At 34.7% G+C, this 19,594-nt stretch overlaps 1 protein-coding gene across 3 annotated transcripts; it reads right to left on the bottom strand.

The window, feature by feature from the left end:
* Positions 1 to 1,230: 1,230 nt before the first annotated feature.
* Positions 1,231 to 19,505, bottom strand: LOC114267317 (putative disease resistance protein At1g50180). Of its 3 annotated transcripts, none has more exons than XM_028208357.2 (3): positions 18,229 to 19,440; positions 7,053 to 8,991; positions 1,231 to 4,858 (listed from the first exon to the last, which is right to left on the bottom strand). In XM_028208357.2, exons 1-2 carry the CDS (start codon positions 19,298 to 19,300, stop codon positions 7,085 to 7,087), a joined length of 2,979 nt encoding a protein of 992 aa, XP_028064158.2. In that variant the 5' UTR covers positions 19,301 to 19,440; the 3' UTR covers positions 1,231 to 4,858; positions 7,053 to 7,084. The 3 variants fall into 3 exon arrangements, with proteins under 3 accessions (XP_028064158.2, XP_028064157.2, XP_082770023.1); XM_028208356.2 differs by having other exon boundaries at positions 4,392 to 4,861; positions 18,229 to 19,505; XM_082913897.1 differs by having other exon boundaries at positions 4,392 to 4,858; positions 7,045 to 8,991.
* Positions 19,506 to 19,594: the final 89 nt, after the last annotated feature.

Here is a 19,594-nt window from a genome sequence, read left to right as displayed (position 1 = left end):
ACCCTATCTACCCATTCTGGGTATGGTTTTCTGTACACAGGAGTTTGGATCCCCCGAGCCATCGGTCCACACATCTCTCTAACAATATTAGCAATTTGGTCCCTAGGGACCATATTTTGTGCTTACTGAACCACTACTAGAGGAACGAACACAGGATTTGGTGGACAAACTTATGCTTGTGGTCCTCTTGGTCCATAAGGTGGTATATTTGGGATTGGTTGTCCTTGTGGTGCAGGTTGCTGTTGGGGGTGTGGGTAACCCCTTTGAGCTTGTCCTGCGAAGGGACCTGCGAAAGGTGTTAGAGCAGGTGTTGTGTCTCTTCCATTTGCAAGAAAACCTTCCAACCCCCCGGGTATAAATTCGAATAAGGGATTAGTGAACCCCCTTGTACCAGGTATAGCTTCAAACATGGGATTTGTGCCCATTCTTATGCCATTTTCTTGTACTGGGCCAGATCCACCAATTTGCATGGCTTCACTGTTAAGTACTGAGGCATTTTGACCTACTATAGGCCTCAAAATAGGTTTGTACCAAGACTGGGGTAATGGTCTTTCATAGTTCTGATTACTAGTTTGACCATTAGAAGAATGTCCATTGACTTGTATAGGCTGTTTATCTCTAGCCAATCTTTGCTAAGGGACATTTAAAACTTCCTCTATGTGTCTTGCGTTTGTTGGTTAGTGGTTATTCATTCGATCCAAAAAGGATGTTGCCCACATTTCCATTGTGTTCATTAATTGCTGTCCCATAGCATCTACTAGGCCATTCCATGGATTTATTGGCTGAGTAGATGGAGCAGTGGATGGTCCAATTCCTTGGTTTCATCCAATACTATGAACATGTGGTTCTTGTCCCGAGGTACTGGTTTGTTCGACCATAGGTTCTGATAAAATGGGAGTTTCCACATGATGTGTTATCACATTATCCTCTGGATTAGGTATTTCTACCTCTTCTTCTACGCCTTCTTCCAAGCGTTCATTTTCTCCTTGTCTTCTACGTCTAGCCATTTTAATTAGTCCCACTGGGCGTGTCAAAAATATATGTTGGCTTTTTGGCTTTCGAAGGTTATTTTTGTAATTGCGAGCATGGCAGTAAGGATCAATCAGTCCTTACAGAAATTTTAATTACCAACCAATTATCAGACGATTGTGTTTTAGTTCTTTCAGCCTCAATGAAGAGGACTTTTACTGGTGGCTTGATTTAGGAGAATTAAGCAAGATAACAATCAAATGAAGCACAATTGAAGTATTTCATTAAAATAAAAAACTTATAATGATCCAAACTCAGCCTCGTAGAGGTTTACAGCGACAATTTACTTGAAACTACTCCTATGAATCGAAGTGCAGTGCAAGAATTTAAAGTGCAGGAATGTAAAGAACAGGAAATGTAAGACTGAAAATGTAAAACTGGAAAGAAAAATAAGTAAAGTAAGACTGGTTTTTTGGATCTGAGTCTGGGGGTCTTTTCTGGGGCCTTCTCTGCTATTTATACTCCTCAAGGATGACCATCGAACTGCACTTCAAACCGTCGAACTGCTCCTCTATGATTGCTGATCATGTTCCCTTATAAGTAGTTCCACTACGCCATCACTTGCAGTTAGGCTTCCCTCCTATATTTGAATTTGAATATGAGTAACCGTTGAAGCCACGTCACCTTGCATCTCTTTGTTGATTCACTGCTACTCAGATCTCGTAATAACTAATGCTAACTGTCACGTGTGCGATCAGGATCGAAGATTTAAACATTTTTCTTGTATTGCCCTTACTCCGCCATGTGTTGAATTGTAATTGACTTATACAAAATATGTAGCCAACCGACATTATAAAAAATACAAGTGAATTTGTGTACGGTGCAATGAACAGCGCATGCGACAAATCTCATTTGTGCTTGTACGAAAGTGCAATTGCTTTGAATTGATTTCGTTGTAATACAATTTTTTTTGTTTATTTAAAAATATGCTCAATAATGTGGAGAGAAGAACAGAGCTTGAACAACTTATAAAGTTTGAAAAACAGAGAGAGAGAGTAGCTCCCCTGCTTGTACAACTGACTGAGTGAGAGAGAGAGAGAGAGAGAGAGAGAGTAGCTCTCCTGCTTGTACAACTGGCTCCCTGCTTATTCCTCATCCAATCCAAGTCACACAAACAAAGAAGAAAATAACCAAAAAAAAAAAAATTTCAAAAATCAAATGGAAATATATATATAGAGAAAGACTATCAGACAAACCATAATATACCACACTATGTAATATAAACAACAAAAACAACATAATTTTAGAGAGAGAGAGAAAGAAAGCTTAATGAATAGACAACAAGCAGAGATGCAAAAATAAAGAGTCAAAATTCATTTTACCCCTCGTAATTTGAGGTTAGAACATTTTATCTCCTGTGATTCAAATATAGTCGGAAAGTCTTTCGACCTCAAACTGCTATAGAATTTCAGCCGAAATAAAAATGCATGCATGAAGTTACATACTCAGAACACACACTCAAGTCTACCATGAAATTAGTATAACAAATAAAATTTTATAGTTTATGGGAGAAATGGTGTACACTCACACGTCAGAGGAAATTTTAGCCATTGATGCTACCCATCTATTACACTCAACTGCCTGTGTCTCCTAACCCGAGCAGTATGGGCTTGCACCTATAGTATTGAAAAATAAATGAATAAATAAGTCAAAGAATCAGTTTACTCATGCTGTCAAAAATTGAAACAATTGTCTCTACCTCAAAAATCAGATTTTTCAGCTACATATTAGACAATTAGTTGCAAAGAACTTAAGTTATTAGGGACTGGGTTGAATATTGTACATCAAGCTCTCTGCACTTGGGCTACATTTATTTCAACTAGAAAAAATGCTTAAAAAAAAAGATCAATCAAACACTGTCAACTGATGTGTGTATGACTAAATGAGATGATTGTGCCTTAATGAAGTATTAAGACAATTTGCAATGACAAACAGCGCATAATGAACCACATCAAGGAATCCCAAAACTAACATGTAAGCTACATACCAAAATGTTAAAGAATGATAGGTTGTTTTCAACAACTTATCAAGCTTTCTGCTCTGTGAAGACAAAAGTATTAGAACCATGCCTAAACCATGTTTCCTCCCAAACCATATACAGCCTTAATGTGATCACAGAATTAATGTATGCACATTCTTCAGCAAAGCCGGTCAGTCATTAAATGTATAGGCTTCCCCTCAAATTCAACTTATTACCTCTATCAAACTACACCAAATATCTTTATGTTGTTGGAATACTACTTACCCCACAAATTTGACATCAGACAATGGCTTGAATGGTTAGAAAACCACATGCAAATTTGATCATGGAACCAACTGATGCTTAGATTATGGACAAACTTGACACTCCTTATGTCATGCATATAGAAATCCAGCAAACATAAGCAAGTCAAGCAAGTACATGATACATCTTCATTGCCAAATTTCTCATTTGGTAGTGATGATATTGAACTAACCAAATATTATTTGAATTTCAGAGAAGAATAAATTAACCATAGTAATTAATGCAATCTTATCATCAAGTGGAATAACAGAGGCCATCCACTAAGGTCCCAGAATTGCATCCACAATGTGCAGGTTCTGGTTCGTGTTAAATAAATTACCACAAAGTCAAGAAAAGCTTAGAGCAGCCCCACACAAGGGAGAAAAGGCTTGAAATAGAATGAGCTCAACCAATTGTGTACTATAAAAACATATGCCTTGCTACAAAATAACACAAAACCATATCATCCATACTTCTGAAAATATTTATACGTCTTCATTGACTTTCATCCATTTCAATGTAAGTGAGACAAATGAATGTGTCTATTATGCTCTGTTCAAATTGTTGTACTACCCACAGATGATCAGACGTTCTTCAACTTGCTTGGCATGTTTTCAAATGAAGGCTGGTGTATGCTATTGGAACCACAAATTGCAATTTAACATTACTGCGAAGTAGCACTTCAGAACATTTCATCTGTCTCTGGGCAACAATGTACTATTGACTGTTTGGATTGAAGACTAAGGCCAAGTTTGGCATGTCATGAAAAGCCAAAAAGTCAAAAAGTTAAAAAGTTAACACTATTCACCAAAAATCAACAATTACGGCTACACAACTCCCAATTCTAATTTTCTCCTAAAACCAATTTTTACAATTTTTTATTACACATTTTTCCATAAAAAGTCAAAAAGTTAACCCAAACATCTATATTTTCTTTCTCCAATTTTTTAGTCCAAAAAGACAAAAAGTGCACTTATTTAGGACACCCTAAACAACCCCTAAATAGTAAGGACTTATCATGATGAATACAACTCATATATTCGTTGAGTAGCCCATAATCTAACTGTGTTACATACTTAACTATTGAGAACTGAGATCAAATAAACACAATGGAAAAAAGTGTTAGGTGTGTTATGACACCACCAAACATAGGATTCCACAGTACTGAATATTTTTTTATTTTTTATTTTTGGCACAAGAAAAGAACATCATTCATTAATACATATAGAAAGTAACATAGTTCAGGAAACAACCACCAATAACTTGAATAAGCCTTACAAACACTGAAGCAAAAAAAAAAAAAAAAAAACCACCAGAGGTATCATGTAGACCTTAATTGAGAACAGACGTGAAGCTAACGGTAGATTGACTAGAGGCTGTCAAGTAGGCCTCTTCATGAGAAGAAGAGACGAACGAAAATGCTGCAAACCAGGCTAAGGAAAAGGCTGCTGTGAGCGAACTCCGTGGCTGTAGAGATAATTGGCATAAATGAAAAGATTGTGCGAGATAACAACAATCCAAAAACAATGGAGATGCCACCACCTGGATATATTTACTGTCCTTCATCTGCTGAAATAGAGTCAGAGTTAGTAACAACATTAATATGCAAAAAATTGTGCTTATGAGCCCATTTAAGAGCAGAAACAGATGCCAATAGTGGAGCACAAGGCCTGTGCACAGAACAATCATAAAATTTGGATTTAAAATTCGTTCAAACGTCCAAAAGTTTGGCGAATGGACAATGCCATTAAAATAAAATGTCTAGATATGTAGACTATTTGAACAGTGGTTTTCTGATGAAGTCTATGGAATGCTGAACCAAGTGAACAAATCATCATTTACTTGCAAAACTACAACAGAGATTGCACATCATATGGCCTTCCCACTTTAATGTTCCCAGGACTAATAGGAGAAGCAAGCGACAATTCATTTTGCATATTCAAACAATAAATGAGGATTGGCCAACAGGATTAACTACAGTAGAATTCAGGTCATTTTAATGATAGTTTCAGAATTTGCTAGCACAAAAGTTATTGGAAAGCTAAAGCAAGGCAAATGTGGGATTTTCTTGTACTAAATTCATTGGAATATGTGATTTAAAGTTCAATTGTGAAACTGCTCTTGATACAATTCTTGACTTGTTTAGAATCTGCAATTATCACTGTAACAATAAGTGAAAGCTAGTTGAATATGTTTAACTTCAACAAATCAAAATCAGTCCACAAGCTTCTCTGCATTTTGAAGATTGTCATAAAATCAAGTTTCCAAGTGGGTTCTTATGCATTTGAAGGGTAGTAGGTTGATTTTTGAAAGGGAAAGGGTTGATTCTTTAGTTCTGTTTTTTGTCCACACCCAGCTATTGTACCCTTTGAGCAACCGGGAAGGGAAAAAAATGAGAAACTTAATTTTCTCTGCAAGGATGCCTTGTAAACGTTGGAGTATGAATAATTATTTATGTTTTTCAAGAAGTGGTGATAGTAGCTAAGCACAAGATTTCACATACTAATTCTCTAATATCTCCATTCTATGAACAAAGACATGTTATTAGATTCATAAACAATACTAGAAAATTTTTTATCCTGCACACACACAAACAACAAAGGAGAATTGCTTCGTGTGTTGTATGCAAACATAAAACGAGTTACTTAAGTTGCATAAGATCATATTTCTCCAACACCAATTGAGCCATGAGATTGCAACAGTGACCACTCTGAGAACATCATAAGAATTTTTGAACCAAGTAAGCTTGTTTGATTTCATAACTCATGATTCATTTTTCAGAAAATTAAAATTTTTTGTTTTTACTGAATTCATTTTTCAGGAAATTAAAATTTTTTGTTTTTACTGAATTTTTTTAATATTTTAAGCAATTTTTTTTTAAATTTTTTTTTAGATACACTTAATATAAATATTCTTAAAAAGTATAATATTTGTGAAAAAAATCTTTACATAAATACCAAAAACACAAAAAAAAAAAAAAAAAAAAAACAAAACAAAATTCAGTACATTTTGGTATTCTTGTGTATTTATTGATTTTTTAAAATATTTTTTTATAAATATTTTACTTTTTAGATACATTTAAGTAAGGTGCATCTAAAAAAGTAAAAAAATTGCTTAAAATTTTAAAAATATTCATCAAAAAAAACACGAAAAACAAAAAACTTATTTCTAAAAAATTAAAATCAAATACTTTGAAAAATTCATTCGGACATGGCTTCGAATCATTGAAGTCACAAATATCACCATTTTTTTCTATTTCATTCATAAACTATCATTTTCGTTTATTTAGTTCCTAAAGTTTTGAATTTATGTTTTTGTAGTCCAATTGGAGACAATTATACAAATAAATAATTGTTAAAACTTAATTTGATTAAAAAAAATGTTATTTGAGAATTTGAACATCTTAAAACATATAACAAAACACTAATTTTTCTTGTTATTTTGAATAAATTACAACCTACAACCAACTTAATGGGTGTTTAATTGTATGATTTAAGTTGTTTAAATTATAAAATTATCTTCTTTTTTTTTTTTTTCAATGGTTATTGATTTTTACAATTAGACCACATGAACAAAAATTAGAAATTTAATGGATTAAATAGCCGAAATTGATAGCTTAGAGAAGAAATAAAAAATTAAAAAATGTTGATAGTTTAGAGATAAAAGTGAAATTAACTCTAAACAAAAAGAAGGAAAGGAAAGGAAAGGAAAGGAAAGAAAAGAGAGGGGAAAGAAGCTAAGCATGGACCCACCAACCAACCTGATGTAAATGTAGGAAGATCCGAGAAAGCCTCAATTCTTTCCAATATGAAGGCACTGTAATGTGATGGAGGGCACGTGCTGGACTTTGTACAAGTCCTCTCCTCCTTCTCTAACCCTGTCTAGGAGTGCTTCAGATTCAAACGATACGATCTGCAATTCACGGAGGGTGGTAATGAACCTCAATCCGTCCGGAATCTCCTTCAATTTTTCGCATTCAAAAATTTGTAAACGGAAGAGACAAGGCATGGCTCCTTGTTCCACCCTCCACTCCTCCAAGTTATGAAGAGAGCTGATATCTAAAGATATGAGTTTCGGAAAACCTCCAACATCAAAGCCGCCATAGCCCCCTCCTCCTCCTCCTCCACCGCTGATGCTGGATGGTCCAGAAGAACAAACCATCTCCTTCCCAATGTAGGAATTCCAATCTAAGCTGAGACTCCTTAAGTTGGGCAACTTCTCCAATGTTGGCATTGGGTCTTCCACTAGTTTACTATGCACCAAGGTTAACGTGGTGAGATTTGGAGGGAATTGGTCTGCCAATTTCTTAACCGGATTCAGGGACCCCTGTAATTCCAATTTGCGTAGATGGTGGCATCCTAAAAGTTGCCTTAAAAGGCTTTGTTCTTCTTCCGTTCGGAAATCTTCTCCCAAAATCCTGAAGGATGAATATTGCAGAAGGCGGTTTGAATTGTTGAAAATTGGGGATTTCAATATCACGACCAAGTCTTTGGGGGTTACATAATTACCACTGAATTTTCGAAGATTTGTCAGTTTAGATAAGCATCTGACATCACACTCCCTTGCATCAAAGTTTTCTAGCGTCTCCAATTTGCTTAAACCATCCAATCGCAACGTACCTATGCAAGACAGCTTGATAAAACAAGGAAGATATAGATGTCTCAATTGTTTCAACCTCCACAAGACATTGGGTATTCTTAAAATATCGCCCCAAGTGCTTCTTAAATCTAGGGTTTGAAGGAATCGCAAGTTGCCTATAGAGGAAGGCAAACTTTTAATATCAGAATCTCTTATACTTAAATACCTCAAGTGAATTAGGTTTCCTATTGCTCTCGGAAACTTCTTTCTTCCCCCAGGTATAGTAATTCTTTCAAGGTCTAAAACGGTAAGCAATGTGAGACCCTTCAAGAGTAATTTTAATTTTTGCCAACCAGAACTTTCCAATTCATGGCCAAAAGAGTAAAATTGGCATGATCGGATATGGTTGTGATTCTTCATTTCATGTCCAGATAGGGGAATAACATTTTCACTTTCTATAAAGTTGGCATCATGGTCATCCAAATAGTACACAGCAAGTCTACGAATTGTTGTTAATGGTGATGATGAAGAAGGCAGCGCAGAGTCTGCCCACGTGAGCTGATGACCAGAGGCTTTAATGCGAACAATCTTGAGAAAATTCTCCTCTTTGGCCTTCAACAAGCACAAGTCTCTCATGAGATCGTGGAGGCGACAAAATTTGATCCTTTTTCTGAAGCTTGTTAATTCGACTTGAACCATGCATCTCTGGACTAACTCACCCAAGTAACTCATTCCAACATCCAACATTGTTTTCTCTTTTACTTCTATTTGTGTTGGTATCGATGACGGTGACACAATGCCTTCAGCCATCCACATTTGAATTAGTTTTATTGCGCGAATATTATGATCTTCAGGAAAATGGCTCAAATACAAAAAACATGCCTTAAGATGGTAAGGCAAGTCTTGGTAGCTTAAGGCTAAAATTTCTGTTATTGGGACTCCTGCTCGGCCTTTGCCCTTGCCTAAGTCATAACTAATGCTTTCACTCACCTCTTTCCAGTCGTTCAGTGTGCATTTTGTTGCCAAAAGTCCTCCTAATACCACAATGGCCAATGGTACACCACCACAATGCTTGACCATTGCCTTCCCTAACTCAATCATTTCTGTGTTTAATGTGAATCCTGCAAAATTAAAGGGGAAAAAAATGCATCTATTGGTAAGTTTGTACTAGTCTATACGGGCGGTATTGATATAAATAAAAAATAGCAATGTGTATTTATATCAAAAACAATAATGCTAAGAATACCAATAAATATACCAACGAATTTATTAACTACAATACAAAAATTATATGTAAGTTTCATCAATTGACGTGAGGTCCACTAACATTGTGTTTAGGCTAAAATTCTTTGTTCCCAAAAGTAGAAAAAAAAAAATTAAAATGATACACAAAAATGCATTGAGTGGAACTATTTTTAAAATTGATTTTGAGAAAATTCTCAAAATTTTAAACCTTACATAAAAAATGAAAATAATACCAACTTTTAACAAACCAACCTCAAACAAACTTTGAACAAGTTGAACATGAATTAAGATTAAGTAGCATTGTCTCTTTTACTGTCCTAATTTTTAACAAAATATTGTAACATAAGTTGTTTTCATATATATTATATTTGTTATCTAGACGTATTTAGAGCATGGATCCCTACGGACATAGGTGCGCATCGTAAGAAAGTTACAATTTTATGTGATGAAAATAATGAATATTTGTAGTGTGTTACCACTAGTGAATTTATGTTGTGCATATTAAAGTTATTAATGGTGAAGTTATGACTTTTGTAAGAATTTATGTATTATTGATTGATGTTTTATTGATATCTATTACAATGATTCATGATTCCTATATATAGAAGAGGGTGAGTGTGTAGTAGGTAAGGAGTAGGTGAAGTGGAGGTGGTAGTGGTGTAGTGGGTTAGGTTTAGTGGAGTAGGTGAGGTGGTAGTGGTGTAGTGGGTTAGGTTTAGTGGAGTAGGTTTAAGTGGGTGAAGTAGGTGGAGAGTAGGTGGAGTGGTGTAGTGGGTTAGGTTTAGTGGAGTAGGTTTAAGTGGGTGAAGTAGGTGGAGAGTAGGTGGATTTTAACAGCCCCCCGCAAACTCAAGGGGGATAGGAACTAACCAACTTGAGTTTGGAGAGAGTAACAAAACAAGAAAATACATAAAAATAAAAGAGGGTAAGAGACACTGTATGGTCGTGTCAGACCATTGGTGAAGACACTGGATGGTGGTGTCATAACATTGTAGAGGACACTGTATGGGGTGTCATAACCATGTAGAGGACACTGTATGGTGGTGTCATAACGGTGTAGAGGACACTGGATGGCGGTGTCAGACCGATGTAGAAGACAGTTTATAGGGTCATGTCGGACCGTTGTAGCAGACACTGTGTGGTCGTGTCAGACCGATGTAGAAGACAGTTTATGGGGTCATGTCGGACCGATGTAGAAGACAGTTTACGGGGTCATGTCGGACCGTTGTAGCAGACAATGTTGTGACAGTTGTTGTGACAGTTTACAGAGTCTTGCTGGACCCTTGTAGAAACTAACCGGAATCAATGTCGGGACAGTTTACAGAGTCTTGTCGGACCCATAAAGGAGCTAACCGGAAGTAATGTCGGGACAGTTTATAGAGTCTTGTCGGACCCATGAAGGAGCTAACCGGAATCAATGTCGGGACAGTTTACAGAGTCTTGTCGGACCCATGAAGGAGCTAACCGGAATCAATGTCGGGACAGTTTACAGAGTCTTGTCGGACCCCTAAAAAGTCGCACCCTCAAAAGGTGTGCCCAATCTTTCAAAAGGCGTGCCATCAAAAGGCGTGCCCAATCCATAAAAAGACGTGCCATCAAAATGCGTGCCCAATCCATAAAAAGACGTGCCATCAAAAGTTGCGCCCTCAAAAGGCGCTCCTACTTCATCAAAAGTCGTGCCCGACAGAAAGCGTCGAGCCATCAAAAGGTGAGCCGGAGACGCGGCGAGGCACGTGAGCGACAGAGTGGCGTGTCGGCCGCGTCGTCAGTGTCGATATAAACCAATGCGGAGGCTGTGCTTGAGGCAGAAGCGAAGACAAAAAAACCTGGGAAAAAACTTCTGAAAAACTCTTCATTTTCTGAGAGAGATATTCGTTTTTCTGAGAGATTGCCTCTAAGAGCTGCAAATCTTGAAACACTCCCCTTCCGAACATTATCAGTCTGAAATTGCTATTTCGCTGAAACATTCAGCAACCCAAAAAAACATGGCCTCTTCTTCCCGTTCAGCTACCCAGAATATGGCCTCTTCATCCCGTGGTCTACTCACTCTCTTTCCCGACCTCAACGAGTCAACAAGAGAGATAACTGGTGCGGAGGCCCGTGAACCTCAACCAAACACCTCTAGTTTTGCTCCGTTGAACTTTCCGATGCGGTCGGTGGAGCAAAGAATGGCAGTGCAGTCGGATGTGGAGGCCAATCAGTATACATTGAAGTCATGTGTGGAAACCATGACTGCGGTTACAAATTTGTCGAACCGGCTGCAGAGTAGGACAAATGAGGTGCAGCAGTTAAACGCCCAACTGGCTCTGCTCCAACGCATGTATAAGGATGCGCGAGCAGAGTTAAGTGTGCTAAAGGCGGAAAATAAGGAGCTGAAGCGGAAGGCCACCGTGATGTTCCGATTTGGAGGTCCACCGTATGCTGTAGTGGAGGAGCAGGGAGGAGGCAACTTGCTTGGTGGTCTAGGAAGCACGGAGGCAACACCGGCAAGGACCACCCAGGACGGAGGCAAGAAGAAAAGACCGGCGGCTGAGTAGAGAAGAAAAATCCCACTGTGGGTGTGGTAGTTTTGTTTTTGTTTGTGTGGGTTTTTTTTTTTTTTTTTTTTTTTTTTTTTTTTTTTGATGTAAAAGTGTGATCGGGGTTGATCCCCTGATATGAATAAAATGACAAGGTTGTGGAATGTTGTTGGTGTTATTTTGTGGTGTTGTTTTGTTTAATAAGAAAAATAAAATAAAAGAAAATAATGGATAAAGAAAATAGAGAAAAATATTTGTGGATGGAATAAATTAAGAGAAATGAGAGATATGATTAAAGTGGGTTTGAAAGTGGGAAAAGATGAGAGAGAGGGAGATAGAGTGGGTGCATGATGATGATGTTGGGTCCATGGAGAGAGAGAGAGAGGGATGTCCAAGAAGCTTGTGCTTTTGATAGTTACACATTACCCAAGCTGTATGTGAAGATGCATGTTACTGTCTTACACTTCTGCAGGCTTGGTATTCTTTGTGGGGCACTTGCAACACGTGACATTGAAAATTGTATTCGAAAATGATGACATCTCCAACATGAAACGTCTTGGAAGCAGCCCAGGCCTTGTAATCAATATTCCCAATGATGGTTCAACCAGCGGAGTCCCCAACCTTGTACACTGCTGCCATTGAAACCTTCAAGCCAGCAAACATGGCTACCAACAACAGAGCCACAGCTCTACACCCCACACCCAAATCCATGGCTAAGAGAGAGAGAGCAAATCGGGAAAAAAAAAAACAGCAGTGACGAGCAGAAAAGCAGCGCCAGAAACGCCAACGACGACGACGAGTAAGAGTACAACCACGGATATGTGAGAGGCAAGGTGAACGGCGATAGAGGCTAGACGATGATGCGGGTGCCGCTGCCGACATAGTGGAGGAGGGGTGTAAGAAAATGTTGAAGAAGTCAAGGTATGTGTAGAAAATAAGCGGAATAGGTTGAGGTCCGGCGGGCGGCCAAGGCGAGGTTGCCGCCCGCCGGTGAAGCGAGAAATACTAAGGTCTTAACCTTGCTCTGATACCATGTAAGAATTTATGTATTATTGATTGATGTTTTATTGATATCTATTACAATGATTCATGATTCCTATATATAGAAGAGGGTGAGTGTGTAGTAGGTAAGGAGTAGGTGAAGTGGAGGTGGTAGTGGTGTAGTGGGTTAGGTTTAGTGGAGTAGGTGAGGTGGTAGTGGTGTAGTGGGTTAGGTTTAGTGGAGTAGGTTTAAGTGGGTGAAGTAGGTGGAGAGTAGGTGGAGTGGTGTAGTGGGTTAGGTTTAGTGGAGTAGGTTTAAGTGGGTGAAGTAGGTGGAGAGTAGGTGGATTTTAACAACTTTTGATTTTTAATGATATGTTATGGTGAGAATTTATAAAGAAGATACCATATGCACCCTTTTGAGATGCACATTGTAACCTCATATTATATATAGAAGAAATTATAACAACAACAGCAACAAAAATCCCAAGATTGGACCTCCGTAACAAATCAAATCTTAACTTTTTAATTGTTTCAATTTAAACCCTAAACTTTTACAATTTATCAATTCTTAATTAGTAGAATAAACATTATACACTTAATCTTAATTAATTAAAGAAAAAATAATATCACTTTATTAAATAGTATTCAAGGTCCCTCTCTCCATTCACATACAACACATAATGTCCCTAGAAGCTTGCCATTGTATCACTGGGAGAGCAGTGGTACTACACAGACCAATTATTATATTAATTAGTGTACCAACACATACTAGCATTGCAACTTCAAAATTATGGATCCCACTTATTATACACACTACAAAGACTCAAAGCCAATAAAATTATGCCACATCATCCGTTAATACACTAATTAATATACCAATTAGTGTGTATAGATCCCAAGAGAAAACAAACATAATAGCATGATTGAAGAGAGATACTTTGAATTTACACCATATTTGTTGGTGTAAAGATTAAAGTTTTTAGTGTAGGGATTAATAATAATTAGTTTGTGACCATGTTTCATTAGTAAATAATAGCATAGGAATAGGATTGTTAATTTATGAACTCACAATCTCATTTTTTATTACAAATTTTATTAACTGGATTACATATCGACAGACATTCAATTCTAGAAAATTAGCGAATTTTTAATATTGAGAGGGTGTAGGGATCATAATTTCAAGTATAAAATAAGAAAATCAAAATGAATATTAATAAATAGTTATCTCACTAATTTAATTGGATAACTAATCCCATACTAATTCGTAAAATTATTAATTATTTCACCATTAATCTTGCTAATTAAGCAGGGCCTTAGTTATTCTTGAATTCTACCATAACTGCATGGCCCAAGGTATATATGGTTTGTTTTGTTCTAGTTACTTTATTGGATAAAAGACAGTTTTAGTCTTTAAAATATGCATTAATTTTCATTTTAATCCATTAAGTTTTAATTTTGTCATTTTAGTCCTTAAAATTGTCAATTTGAGTCAATTAGGTCATAGGTTTAACGTCCATCAACAGAAATATGAATAAAAGATAGTTTTGTCCCTAAAGTATGCATTTATTTTCATTTTAGTTCCTCAAATTTTAAATTGTCATTTTGGTCCTCAAAGTTGTCAATTTGAGTTAAGACCAAATTGATTCAAATTGACAACTTTAAAGACCAAAATGACAAAAATTAAAACTTGAGAGACTAAAATGACAAGAATTGCATACTTTAGATATCAAAACTGTCTTTTATTTATATTTCTATTAATGGACATTAAATCCAAGACCAAGTTGACAACTTTGAAGACCAAAATGACAAAATTAAAACTTAAGGGACTCAAATGACAAAGAATAAATACTTTAAGAACTAAAATTGTCTTCTATCCTAGTTTTTTATTATTACATAACTAATCATCTTTGTTGATCTAATTTTTGCAGATGTTAAAAGTTTTCTAACACAAAGCATCTTCAATCGTTCACTAATTTTTTCATTTAATTTGATTTTAAATTTGAGTAAAAAGAATGATTTTATATGAATTATTCCTTTTCTTTCATTAAAATCTTTATAAAAATTCCCCTCTTATTCCAAATTTTTGTTTTCATCAAATTTGATGAAAAAAAAAAAAAAAAATCACCCCCAATGCTTTATTTGTCTAAATTTTCATCAAATTTAAATTTGATTAAGGATTTGATGATTTTTTAATTTGATAAAAAAAATTAGTTTCCCTTAATTTGATGAACAATTGATGAAATGAGTGGAGATTAAACGCTTTTAAATTTGATGGAAAAAAAATAAAATAAAGGATTAAAAATGTTCTTACAAGAGAGGCTTGCAAGAGAGGCTATCTCGGCACATTTTCTCCTTTAAATTTGATGGAAAAAAAAAAAAATAAAGGATTAAAAATGTTCTTACAAGACAGGCTTGCAAGAGAGGCTATCTCGGCACATTTTCTCCTCTTTGTTCTATTTACAAGTGATATGTGTGTATATATATATATTTATATATATAATAAGCTCTTTTTTTTCTATGGCTTGCCATTTATTTTCCTATTTTGCCCTTACCTTATTTTGGAATTGCTATTTTGCCCTTTAGTTGGTTGGTGAAACAATTTGAGTGGTGGCATCTTGGAAATTATGTAAGACATTTTGCCTCCGTTTGGGAAGTGGGTTGACTTTTTGGCTTTTTGGTTTTTTTGGCTATTTTAGCCTGGGCTAAAAAGCATGGTTTGGGAAGGGCTTTTTGGCTTTTTTGACTTTTTTTGTGAGAGAAGAATGTAATGATTATGGGTTGGATGTGATGTTTTGTTTGTTATGGCTAAAATAGTCTATTTTGTTTTTTGTGGCTAAAATAACCAAAAAAGCCCAACCAACTTCTTTCCAAACGGTTGGTTGCTTCTATTTGCACATCCTCATTCCCCTCTTTGCACACACTTAATAAAAATTATTTTTATTATAATTTTATTTTCAAGTGAAATTATTATTATGGACATCAAATAAACACATTTGGAAGTTAAATATCAAAAAAATGAAAAAAATTCAGAATTCTACTTCCGAACAAATTGTTTATTTTCGAAATGCTACTTCCAAACTAATTATTTATTGAAAAAGATGTGTATATAGTGTAATGGGTGTGTGTAATAGAAGCTCCCCTTTGGTTGGGAAGGTTTGTTTTGGGTTGTCTATTTTGCCCTTAGCTTGTTTGGGAATTTCTTATTTTGACCTTTTATTTTGTATAATTTACTAATAGTGTAACAATTTGAATGAAGGTTTTCTCATAAATATGCAAATATTCTGGTCAATTGTAAAACGTAATTTTTTTATTTTTTAACAAATTAAAAATACATCCATAATGTTTGTTTAAAATATGAATTAGTCCTATAATAATACAAATTACAACTATCGTTTGTTATAAATTTTAATTTAACCCAATAATCAGAAGAAGAAAAAAACTACTCTCCTACACAATAATAAATTATCAAAATTGTTCGTTGAAAAATATTTCTTATATCATTAAAAACTCAAATGCTTTATTTATTAACAAAATGGTTAACTAAAAGATATTTTCCGTAACATTAAAAAATGTTCATTGACTTAAGGATTTATTTATTAATAAAATTGATCATTTTTATATATATATGAATTATCTTCTACTTCTTTATTCGTTCAGTTTTTTTTTAGATGGAAAATTATCTTATCTCTTTTATATTAAAATGTATACTTTATTTTGTTTATCTTAATGTCTTCACACTTAGTCTTACTGAAAAAGAAAAGAATATAATTATGTTCAAACGATAGGACTTAATATATTTTTTCTAATTGATATTATTTATAATATAATTTATATAATTCTATCATATATCTAATGATGTATTCTATTTAATTTCATAAAATCATATTCTTATTTTTAAAAATTATTAAAATACAAAACTTAAATATACTGTAATAATAGCCCATGCCTTGCACGGGCCTTTATAACTAGTATATATATAAGAACCGTTTAGCTGCTTGAGATTTGCCTTTTCTTTTCGATTTTGCCTTTTCATTTTGAATAATTTACTAATGGTGACCTAAATATTGAGTGAAGGTTTTTTTTTGTAATTACGCAAACATTCTTGGTCAATTATGGAACATAAATCTTTTTATTTTTTAACAAATTACAAATACACCTATAAGGTTTGTTTAAAATAAGAATTGGTCCCATAATATTAGAAATTATAACTACCGTTTGTTATAAATTTTCATTTAACACAATACTCAATGAAAAAAAAAAAAACCAATTCTCGTATGCAATAATAAATTATCAAAATTGTTTATTGAAAATTATTTCTCATATCATTAAAAACTATTAATTGACTTAACGATTTATTTATTAACAAAATGGTTAACTAAAAAATATTTTTCATATCATTACAAATTTTTAATTTACTTAATGATTTACTTATTAATAAAATTGGTCATTCGTTATGCGAGTATGATTTATGTATTAATAAAATTAGTTATTTGTATATATATGTATTTTCTTTTGTTTCTTTATTAGTTTAGTGAATTATTTTAGTAGTTTTTTTTAGATAGGAGAATTATCTTAATATTTGTTTTATATTTATTTGTTGAGAAAAACTACACACCATATTTTCTTTTTTTATTTATTTATAAATTCAGAAGAAATGTTAAAGACTCATAAATTCACCTAAAAAGATATGGTAATAAAATTGGAGTCTACATCATTGGTTGTATAACAATTTAAAAAATGATACATATCATACCACATAATTCTATTATATATCTAATGATTTGTTCTATTCAATTTCATAAAATAATATTTTAATTTTTAAAAAATTATCAAAATACAAAACTTAAATATATTATAATAATAACCTGTATTTTATACGGGCTTCTTAAACTAGTGTATATATATATATATATAGGTTTAGAGGAAGTAGATTAATGTGTGTATAAAAATTTATAAATGCTGAATAATAAAAAATTCACAGTGCTGTAATTGAGTTTGTATAGTTGTGGCAGGGACATGTCTCTTATTGGTGTTCACTTGCACCTCATAAACTTTTGATTATTTTTTACTTCTCACTAATAATGTCACTGAAAATTATTCTTAAAAACTAGACAATTTGCCTACATAATTATTAAGTTGGTCATCCAACTTGAGAGAGGAGTTGGACTTAATCAATCATTTTGGAACTGATTTCTGTTCAATTTTTAAGATTCATTGACTAGAATAATCTAGTAAAAGATGAGATGATCAGACATCAATAGTTATATGTTTGAATCACATTTGTTATGAAAAATAAACAACAAATATATTTTCAAAAATAGCATCAATTTTTTGTAATATAAATATGACTTAAAAATATAGCTATTGATATCTGATTATATTAAATTTTGCATGAATATTCTACCTAATAAATTCTAAAAAAAAATGAACAATTTGAATTTACCGAAGTTGGTCCAAAATGGGCCCATCAAAACCAAACTATTCTCTCAAATTGGATTGTCAAATTGAAAGAATTCAAATACGAAGGGAAAGTAGTTTAAGAAAGACATTTGAAACTTTAAAAGCACAAATAATTAATTAGATCGTGTAGGATGTTAATAATTACCGTACCTTCGTTTCTTCTCAGAAATGTCTTCTCAAATAACTCCCAACTCTCCTTGTCTGTTAAGTGCCTCAATTTATAAAGCACGCATTGTTGATCTACATGCTTGGCAACATTTTCATTGCGAGTTGTTAGCAATATTTTGCTGCCTACCTCTGTAGTATTTGGGAAGCCTGGACTCAAACTATCCCAATCCGCATCCTTCCAAATGTCATCGAGAATCACCAAACATTTCTTCTCACTTTGGACTTGATGAAGTTTCTTGACTAGGTCATGATGTTTCGACTTTTCAATCTCTTCCCTTTCTTCTTTTGGTGGGGAGAGAAGTTTGATAAGAATCTCTACAAGAACGTCCCTTGTATTGCATTGTTGAGATACATAGGCCCAGGCAACACATTTAAAATGGCGCCTAATTTCAATGTGCTTGTAAACCGTCTTGGCAAGGGTGGTCTTGCCAAGACCACCCATCCCCCAAATGGAAACAACTCTATAATTTGTATTCTCCTTCACCAAAAGATCCACTACTGCTTTTACATCTTCTTCTGTGCCGACAACATCCTCCTCAACAATATGGGTATAGGATCTCCTTAATTGTAGCTGCCTCTCAGCCAGAGAAGTTGATGATGAACTTTCTACTACTCCTGTAGAATTTAGTATTCCACAAGTTTGAAAACCTGTTGTGAGGCTATTGGTGATCTTGGTATTAATAGCCTCAATCTTCAACCTAACCTCACGAAGGGCTAAACATTCCTTGAAGATACACAAATACCTCTTGAGAACGAAAGGGAAAGGGAACTGATCTGATCTCCCAATTTTGACAACAAAAGTTGCAATTGCAGCTTCAGCATCATAGGATGCTTCTCTGATCTCAGCAACGCAGTTGCGGATTATAATCTCATCTGCTCCTCCTCTTCGTCTTGCATCTGCAGCTACTAAGAAGCATTGCATCTGATTTAGCTGGGCTTGCAATTGCTCAACTTGAGACCTCACCCCACCCAAGTAATTCGCTTCCTGGATGAGAAACCCACCCAGACTTTTCACCACAAAGGTTGCAAAAGACAGAGCTACAGATTCCGCCATAGAGATCTCTCGCCACCAAAGTGTTCTTTCTTCTTCTTCTTTCACGGGGGTGTACTTGTTATATGGACGACGCAATTACCGTCCGCCCACGCGGCCGACAACCCACAATTATTGACTGTCTGCCAGATTGACAAAGGCCTCCTTTGGTATGCTTTATGAAAGAGTTAAAAAAATAAAGTTTCAAAGCGCGTAATCCAATAGATTCGATTCGAAGCTTATCTATTTCAATTTTAAATAACTCATCAACAATGCGCGTGTGGGTCCGATGGCGACGACAAGAATGACTCCCCAACA

This window comes from Camellia sinensis, chromosome 2 (genome assembly GCF_055761805.1).
Source record: "Camellia sinensis isolate YWXY chromosome 2, ASM5576180v1, whole genome shotgun sequence".
Taxonomy (NCBI): Eukaryota; Viridiplantae; Streptophyta; class Magnoliopsida; order Ericales; family Theaceae; genus Camellia; species Camellia sinensis.
Note: the sequence above shows the minus strand (reverse complement) of the source record. Positions and strands in the feature narration are given on the sequence as shown.

Bases quoted from the DNA above. Each gene is read 5' to 3' on its own strand.
- LOC114267317 (XM_028208356.2), bottom strand. From the start codon at position 19,300: ATGGCGGAATCTGTAGCTCTGTCTTTTGCAACCTTTGTGGTGAAAAGT. The intron at 8,992-18,228 runs GTACGGTAATTA...TTAATTTTGCAG, and splicing joins ATTTCTGAGAAGAAACGAAG to GATTCACATTAAACACAGAA.